Source organism: Odontomachus brunneus, unplaced genomic scaffold (genome assembly GCF_010583005.1).
Source record: "Odontomachus brunneus isolate Ranch 3 - 2012 unplaced genomic scaffold, Obru_v1 Obru_scaffold_001, whole genome shotgun sequence".
Classification (NCBI taxonomy): Eukaryota; Metazoa; Arthropoda; class Insecta; order Hymenoptera; family Formicidae; genus Odontomachus; species Odontomachus brunneus.
In genome coordinates, this window is record NW_022639451.1 from 2,640,276 (window position 1) to 2,650,143 (window position 9,868).

The following is a 9,868-nucleotide window of genomic DNA, read 5'->3' on the forward strand; positions in this document are numbered from 1 at the left end:
GTCTTCCCCTGTCTCGCCGTTTCTCCTCGTCCTCCTCCTCCTCCTTCTCCTCCTCCTCTTGCTCCTACTACTCTTCCTTCTTCTCCTTCAACTCTAGCAGTTCTATCGAGTGTACGCCGAGATTTCACTAGGAGATCACGGAGGTCCTTCTCTCCCTCCCCCGTCTCTCTCTCTCTCTCTCTCTCTCTCTCTCTCTCTCTCTCTCTCTCTTTCGAAGTGCTCTTTTTATCCCTCTCGCCCAACGTCGACACACGATATCGATGTGAAGAATGAGGTAACGACGACGGCGACGGAGGTGATGTCGGAGGAGGCGGCGGCAACGGCGGAGGGAGGCGAAGAGGAGCACAGGACGATATAGGCGCCGGCACTTTGGATCCTGTAAATAATGCATGCCGTAATTTCTCGCGACGGTCCCTGGCTTCCTGCGGGGTCTCTCGTGCCAGGATATCTCCGGAGGATGTAGTCAGGCGGCGAGCGATTGGTCGCCGGCGATAGCTCGGATGTCCTGCGAGCGTGTGACGCCTTTGACGCAAGCGCGAGGTATAATGATTGGATTACCGGGGGAGAGAGGATACGATATACACACGTCGGGTGTGAAAGGTCGTCGCGTCGTATCGGGGCCACGGCGGATGGTGAGGATGAGGGCCGAACTGATCATCGGATACGATCGTCGCTTACTTTTTCATGACGATCGTGGCGAAAATGCGCCCGAGACGCTGCCAAAGGGAGGCGTGCCCGAATAAACCCACGACGACGAAAACGATAAATCAATATACTCATGTAACGTACGCCCGATCTTACGTACAACGCGCACGGAGAAAAGGTTTGGTCGAATTGTCGACCTGACACTGAACGAACCGAACGCGCTTTGGTCGGGAGAAAAAGTACTTCTAATTGGTACGACCGAATTAGGTTCATAAGAACCAGCAGTCCCGTTCCCATTCACGCGGGAGTGGTTGCGAGACATCAAGGTGACTCAGACGCATAAACAAACGAATATTTCTGTAATGAGAATTAGGCCCGATCTACAATAGATGGAGTAAGGAGTAGGAGTAAGACGAAATGGAAATAATTATTTCGCTTACTCCCTTACTCCAATAAAAGTTTGCCCGTATACATCACATGGAGTAAGCTTAAATTAAGTAGTAAGAGCTGAAGTAAGGAGCTGGATTAAGGGACTCTTACTCCTACTCCTTATTCCATCTATTGTAGATCGGGTCTTAAAGACAAACGTTCAGCAGTAAGCACTCTCTCTGCGCGAATTTGATCAAATATTAAGATATATATGGATTTTTAAAAGCAAATAAATAACTGGTGTAATTGATAAATGTTTAATAGGCTACTAATATATCTCCATATACTTCAAATTGGTAAATGTTTGATATTTATATAATCACACAGAGAAATAATTACTACAAATTATGGTCAATAAGGAGAAGCATTTTTTTTTATTAAATTCTATTATAATGTTAGTGATAATAATATTATATGCAAGTTGTTACTACTATTTTTGTGTTAAAAGAACCAAAAAATATGTTTGGAAGAACCGAAAAAAACTATAATTTTAATTAGATTAACCATTTTTTCTCTCAGCATAACGTTTTCTCTTGAAATGGAATATTTTTAGATATAGGCTTCTAGCTTGATGCTTCAAAATTATAATTTTGTATTTGAAGCATATCTTAGTCTATAGCTACTTACAGATAAAAATGAAAATGAAAAAATTCACGCGTTTATTTAAAGGTTAACCAAAGGGGTTGGTTCATTAATTCAACCAAACTTTTTTCTCTATGTAGACGGATATCGCACAGAAATCGGTGATCGATGAGATGCAGGGTGCTTGTAATATCGCGCACGCGTCTGTACCGTTTACACGTCTTAACTGTATCGAAAACTTCGCCTCAATTGACGTAAAAAAATTATAGAATGCATTTCGACGTTTCGCTGAGATTCAAGTTCGACAAATTTGAATCAACGAGGAATGAAAACTGATCACTTTAGAAGATGCCACATCCCAGATGGACAATGTATGTATGTAGATTTGATAGCGACTTTATTAGTCGATTTGTAAAGGTTGCCTTATAAGTGTTCATACTTATACACTCATGTACGGAGAAAGAATTTTATAGCAAAAATTATCATAGAATTTTGTAAGCAAGGAATAGATAATATTCTGCAGTCAATTGACAATTTTGTCTCTCAATTCACATATGTGCTACTTATATATTTTAGGAACTAAAATGTGTTATTAGAAAATTTACTGTGTTTCCAGTAAAATTTACTGTGTTTTTTAGCAAAACAAACTTCACTAACAGTCTATTCCTGCACTACTAAAAACATATAATAAAATTAAAAAGAATTTATACGAGAAGATAAACTTTAATATCCTCTCCGCATATTTATTACATAGAATGGCGAAATAAAAATACAAAAGTAACACGCGCGCGAAAAGAATGATCAAATTTTGTTCGAAAACAATAAATCATAAAACGTAATATAAAAATCTGAATTAAAAATTCACTTTTAGCAAATTTATTTCTACGTCAATATAGCAAGAAATTTACATTAGTATGTAGCGTAAATTTAATTTTAATGTTTAATTCAACACATTATATATTTGCTCCATGCGAATGCGATTTACAAAATTCCAAAGTTTTCATCATCAATTGTCTCACGTCGTGATAATCATGAGAGTCTATCTGGGGTCATGTTTCTTCTTCTTGTTATTAGCCAAGGGCAGATCCCAAAGGCCATACGATCCCGTTTCAAAGCGTCTCGCGTGCAATACGCGATTAATAGAGGCATTCGTCAGTCAGGAAGCTCACTGTGTGTGTGTGTGTGTGTCGACTTCCTGGTCGCGATCGTACCTGTCGGAGTTAACGATACACGTCGCGTCGTCCTACGTCAATAAACGTATTTCACGAGCCGTGTAAACGTGTACCAAGTTTGATAAAAATACCCATCAGCGGGAAACAGGAAGCGGAAGAGATTCACTGGTCGTAAAACGTCGGCTCGTATCCTCCGCGTCGCGTCCGGTAGCCCTTGTAGCGCGACCGTCGAGATCTTCATCCCTTAAATGGGCCGGAGCCGTTACCCGACAGCGAGAGAGTATGAGGTAGAGAAAGAGACAGACAGACAGAGCAAGAGAGAGAGAGAGAGAGAGAGCAACAATATTTGCAGCGCCGACAGCAAGCGGGAGAGCTCGTCGACGTTCTCGCGACGGAAGTAAATAAACGAATCGATTATACGGAGACAAATAAGCGGGTGGTTGTCGGACGCGGAGGGCGACGATGCGGGAATGGTGGAGGACGATTCGGTTGCCAAAGGCAGAAAGAGAGAGAGAGGGAGGAGGGAGGGAGGAGGTGAGCAGGCCTGGTTCTGGGAATGATTGTCGAGGAAAAAAATAGCGGAAGTCCTCGACGGGCAATAATAGGAAGCAACGCGACAATTGGAAAGTAATTAAAATCCCATCAAGACCCACTCCGACTCCTGTTAACAGTTCCGCGTTACTGCGAACCGATAGAATTAGCTTTTCGATTTTCATTATTTAGAGGAGCTCAGACACGCCACGCTCAGCTGAATCCTGTCGCGTCGCGCGACGTCCTGTCCTCCTCCTCCTCCTCCTTCGGCCATTCGAGCGAGGCAACACGAATCCTTTCCACGCGAATGGAAATGAAATAACGGAGAGGTCGGACGAGAGAAGAAGATAATTTATATAATGCACCGCGATCGAATATCCCGCGAACGCTGACGTAGTTGTATAGTTAATAATCTGAGATATTAGGAAACGAACGATCGGAAACGATCGGAAACGGAGCTGAGGGAGGGGAGGTAAAAGAAGCGCTCGTTTATGAAGACGTGAACGTTTTTTCCGGGTTCTGCCTCGGATAAAATATTAGTCGCATCGACGTCACATTGATTGATTGCAATAGCACAGAAGATTGTAAAGAAGCTTTACAATTTCCACATCGAGAGAGAAAATACATAAAGAACAAAAAATATTTATTCGGTGGACACTGCTAACATATTTACTTAACTAATACTAAATTCTTTCATTTAAACAGAATAAATAAATGGGAGGCAAACGGCCAATAAGAGTCAATAGCCGATATATGGACGATAACATAAATTTATTTAAAAAATACAATCGAAATCGGCAAAATAACCCAAAACAGAATAAACAGCCGCTTACATAAAAATCTATGGATCTAAGAAAGTGTATATTTTCTCATGTGAAAAGAATTACTTTTCAATGTAAAAATATTAATATAGTATGTTAGTACAAATAATATGTTATTAGTATTCATCGAATGAATTTTTTTTACTTTTTAAATATTTTCTGTGAGTATATTTTGTCTTTTCCTCAAAAAAGAGAAAAATGTTTGAATGAAATTTAGAAAATGATGAATTGTAAAAGAGTTTAACCTATTTTTCTTTTTCTCAAAGGAAAGAAGATATCTCCTAAATTAAATTTAAGAGTTAAATAATTGTAAAAATCTATTTTCCATATTTCCCAAAAAAGAGAAAATTGCTCGAATTAAATTTAAAAGATTGTGTGCATACGCGTGTGAGCTTGACATGAGGAATAATATTTTTTTGAAGAAAATTATATTTGCAGAAATATAAGAAAGAAAAGAAGGAATAGAAAGAAAGAATCAGGGAGGTTTTCTTTTTCTCTCAAAAGAGAAAAAATTGTCCGAATTAAATTTAAATGATGAAGGATTATAAAAGATTATCCATTTGTCTTTTTCTCCAAAAAAAAAAAAACATTTCCGAATTAAATTTAAAAGATAATGGGTTTTTAAAGAGCTTTATCTATACTTTTTTTCTCCTGAAACAAGAGAAGAATTAAATTTTAAAAAAGGATTGTGCATATATATCTTGACACGAGGAATAATTTTTCGCAAAAAAAATTATTCACAGAGATATAGAAAGAGAAGGAAACAAAGAAAGAGAAAGAGAGAAAAGGAAGAATACGAAGCGGCGGGTAGAGAGATTAGGGAAGAGCTGGCGGAATGGCTTTCAATAGCTCAAGTTTTTGTCGAAATCCTTGGATGTAGCTTTCAGGATCGCAACTTAAATCACTACGGCAGCTCGCCGGGCGATTCCAATGACTTTTACTCGTTCCGCTGAGATTTTTCGGGGGCGGGAAACGAAATCGTGAATCGAAACGATAATTCTTCCCTTCTCAGCTGAAAGTTCCGGGGATGTTATCCTCGGAAAGCCTGTTTGAAGGATTCCTACGCAACTTTCGTGCCGAGCTTAGCGCTCTACATCATATCTGAGCCCATCTCATACTACACAACGGGCATAATACAGCAAGCATAATACGTAATATATAATAATCCGATATGCAACACGTAAAAAAATACGGAATACACATGCGCGAGATGTGAATCAATTAATTCCCCAAAGAGATAATTACACGTTAAACGCGAGAATTAATAAGCTAATTCAATGCGGGCTACTTTGTTCCGTTTGCTTTTTTGTACATGGATATTTTATATTAAAAACCTGTAATTTTGCAACGTTAAAACGTCTGCTCCAGCATACTTTCGTTAATCCCGGAAAGCGAAATGGATGAACCAATTATTCCTACGAATATCTCTCTAGAAAACTTTATTTCAAAATTAATTAACAGAAATCCAACCACAGAGAGAGTGAGAGAGAGAGGGGAGGGGAGAATAAGGGAGAGAGAGAGAGACTTTCTCTGTCACTGTGATCACGTGCATAAGTGTCGCCATCGTTATAACTTTTAATGAGGGAAAATTAATAATATTATAATAGAACTTCAGCGCGGTACAATAGTGAGAAAATGTGAATCCTGTTCGGCTAATAACGTTACCCGTCGTGCGCGTATTACATTATGCATGATCGAAAACGATTTCCGCACGCGAGCGTAGTGGCTGATTAAAATCGGGTCGGGGATGAAATTAAAATCGGGGCTCGTGACCGACTTTTTAACCGGTTATGTACTTTTTAACCGTTGTACTCCGCTTCGTAATTACCAATGTAATGCCTCATAATGCCGATATATGACGGCGCACTTCCGCGCGCGCCGCGGAAATTTCTTAATTTAATTTCTCCCTCTCGATATGCGCAATTTCCGCACTGATAGGAATCGCGTAACGCGGCCGTAATGCTGCCGTTCGCTGCTGATGGCCGCGTGAGCGTGTTTCAATGAGAAATTGTTCACTCGCGGCGTTCCCCAAACGAACAAAAGTCGTTTCATCTCGGTCGCGAGCCCCGATCGAGCCCCGATCGAGCCCCGAGGACTCGCGCGAACGGAGGTTAATGGGAAACCGGAATTCACGGACATTTTCAGACGACCCTATGGTCAACACGGACTTCCCCGTTAAGAGATATACAGCTGTACAGTACACGCAACCAGCGGCCGCCATGTCGCCGTTGTCCAAGTCCACGCGTCATCTCCTGGTGCCGGAGCCGGACCCACGTTATTATTACACCCATCGAGCTCATCAAGAGACCATCACCATCGACCGAGATAACTTGAAACACGGTAAAAGAAAACAAAAGCCTCCCCTTCTGAACTCTTCATGGAACGGTCGTTCCGTCGAAGAACGGACGGACAGCGCCGTGAGAGACTCGACGAATATTTTCGTGCGCGCTTTCGCGAAAAGAAGCGCCGCTGATCACACGGGCTATTGTTAACTCATAAACGGCCAATATCTTCCATCTCTTGGACGCTTCTTTTCTTATTAAATAAAGCCAATCGGTTAATATCTGCCCACACAATCCGCTCAAAGCATGTCTTAAAGAGTCCAAAAGACGTTTGAATAAAGTAGAAAGTCGTCTCTTGGATGCTTTCAAAACGTCTTTGAAATGCGTGTTGTGTGAGTAATTCTGTTCTTACGTTTTCGACTTCTAATTACCACACGGAGAAAACAATTAACCTGACAATAAATATACCAAACGCGTTTTCCTTTCACAGAGAGAGAAGTACTTTGGAAATTTATTTGTGGGATATATATAAAATTTATTCACAGAAATAAATTTTATATTTTCCACAAATAAATTTAACTACTTTTTCTCTCTCTGTGTGTGAAGGAGACAGAATCTGATATTTTTATGGAGCAAATTCGATTTTAAAAACTGAAAATAATAATAATAATACTGTATTAAACAGTTTCAATAATAATAGTTTTTCTCAACAAAGTAACAATATTATTTTACGATATTATTTTATTCCTTCAATAAAAACGCGTTTAATTCTTTCATATTGTCAGGTGAATACAAATCAAACTTCTTTCTCTGTGTAATTATGTTTTTGTTTTTGATAAAAATGTAGTTACTGTAAAATGTAGTTAATAGCCAACGAAAATTTAGGAAGTTATTCCGGTATTAATCTAAGACTCTGAAAGACAAACAGACTGATCCTTTGATTGAAAATTTGGTAAAATAGTTATAGTCTTTAATAGGTTTAATTTCTACAAGATCAGAGAAAAAGAAGCTCGCGCTGATGCACGTTGACTCTAAGTCGAGAAGAAATCGGCAAAGTTTCAAAACGCGCGGTTACAACCCGATCGTTAATGTATCACAGGAAAATTATTAATTAACTGTAAATTTGTAATGCAATTGACATGTACCACTTTATTAACTATTATCGATTTACTGTTAATTCGGATTAACACGATCGGAACATTAATGCTTCGTGGAGTCGCTTGTAACGCTTGAAATGTGGCATAACAACAATAGTAATAATACTTGACGACACGCACATATATACGCGCGTTGCGAAGAATTAATTTTATCTATCCGGATAGACATAGATTTGGCAGTAATTTTATACTTGTCGATTTGTTGCATATCTTATAAATAGTCTTATAAATATGATACTCATATTTATCATATAAAAATAGAAATAGAAATACAACAGAAATACGCAAAAAATTATCAAAATTTGCTGAAAATATGTCATATAATTTAAAAACCCAAGTCATTTTTAGTAAATTGTCGCTGCATTGATATAACAAAAAATACATATTATTGTATGATATAAACTTAATTATTGATTCAATACAGAGTATATTTACTTCGTAAATATTTTAAAAAATTCCGAATTTTTCATTAGCGACTGTCCAAGTCATGATAATTATGAAAATCTATTTAGGCAGCACAGATAAGTATATATAAATTTGATAGCAACTTTATTAGTCGATTTGTAAAGATTACGTCCCTTATGAGTGGCTCACGTGGTATTTATATTTATTACAGAGAAATAAAAAGAAATATATGACAAAAGTACGCAAAAAAGTTATCAAAATTTGTTTAAAAAAATTTCATGTAAAATGTAATATAAAAATCCGCGTATAACTTTTAGTAAATTTATTGTCATATCAATGCAACAAAAAATTTTCATGATGTAAACTTAATGATTGATTTAATACAGTATATTTATTTCCATAAATATAATAGAAGAAAATCCTCTGAACTTTCCGTTATCATGATAATCGTAAAAATCTATCTGAAGAGTCGCATTTCTTCCGGGTGACTCCAAATCGAATCGTTATACGCGAATGACTCGAGACCAGTCACGCGCTCGATTCTACCCGACGATTCGCTAAAGGTAAACGATAGCTTTCCGACGGGGTCGCGTCAAAACAACGTCTGTTTTTTCAGGCTGCCTCGGTAAACGCTTCGCTTTCTCCGCGCCGTCGTCGTCGACCGCGAGATCTTTGATATAACTCGGTTTTTCCTTCGTTCAACGAAAACACGACGGCAGTGCGGGAGCATTCGATCTCAACTTTCTAAATATCTGACAACTTGAAAATGAAATTATCGTCGAAATAAAATCTAAGAGGGAACGGGGAGGAGCGGAGGAGAGGAGTGTTTTATCGCCCGCTGACTCGCGCTCTTAATGTCTCGCGAGAACTTTCTAAATCCTCTTGGGGTCGAGTAAATCGCGCACAACCGAGCGTTCTGTCGCGCCGAATCGCGGTTAATTTTTCAAGACGTTGGCTCACGAGAAGTCTAAGTGATTTCCGCAACAAAACCGCATTGTTTTTTCACCGCTCGCTGCGGCGGAGATGACGAAGACATTGACTTTCGCAGGGGTGGCCGCGGTGTATCGACCGACTCCGGCGACAATTCGTGTGGTCACCGCTTTGCTGGGTGACCTTTGCACCGACGACAAGGATTGCACGATACCTAACAGCGAGTGCTCCAATGGCGGCTGCATCTGTTCCGAGGGCTATGCGGAGACCAGCGATCGACAGGAGTGTTTCGGTGAGACAAAGCTCGAGAGAGTAGAAATTTCTAACTATATACAGGATGTCCGATAACTCACAAAGGAGCCGAGTACAGATAGATTAGAGGTCCAACTGAACAAAATATTCCTCTACCATTTTGCGAACAACCATGTAAAATTTTAAGTTATTAATAAAAGAAGATTCATGAATGATCACGCGCCATATGGTAGATGAGCTGTGCAACGTCTGTGGCTTTGAGAAAAAGAAGTTATTATATACTATTGTGCGTGATAATGCACCAATCTCTTTTAATTAATAACTAAACATTTTCGTGATTATTTGGAAAATGATAGAGGACTTTTTTGTCCAGTTTGACCTAATATATGAGCATACAGTGGCAAATGTCGCCATCACAGTTCATCTATCGTATGGTGTATAATCATCCACGAATATTCTTGGATTAATAACTTAAAATTTTACGTGGTTGTTTGCAAAATGATAAAAGAATTTTTTAATCTAATCTACCTGTATACTGCGGCTCTTCCGTGAGTTACTGGACATCCATATAAGCAAGGCTTTCAGAAGTACTACTACATGATAAAATGCAGACAAATATAATTATATATATATATATATATATATATATATATATATATATA

At 38.8% G+C, this 9,868-nt stretch overlaps 1 protein-coding gene across 2 annotated transcripts in view; it reads left to right on the top strand.

The window, feature by feature from the left end:
- The window catches only part of LOC116844891 (agrin-like), an 853,814-nt gene that overhangs the window by 810,157 nt on the left and 33,789 nt on the right, over positions 1-9,868 (top strand). For both annotated transcript variants that reach the window (XM_032817052.1, XM_032817137.1), the window contains 2 exons: positions 6,326-6,520; positions 9,073-9,246. In XM_032817052.1, coding sequence (XP_032672943.1) covers positions 6,326-6,520; positions 9,073-9,246 — 369 coding nt within the window. The remainder of the gene's footprint in view (positions 1-6,325; positions 6,521-9,072; positions 9,247-9,868) is intronic.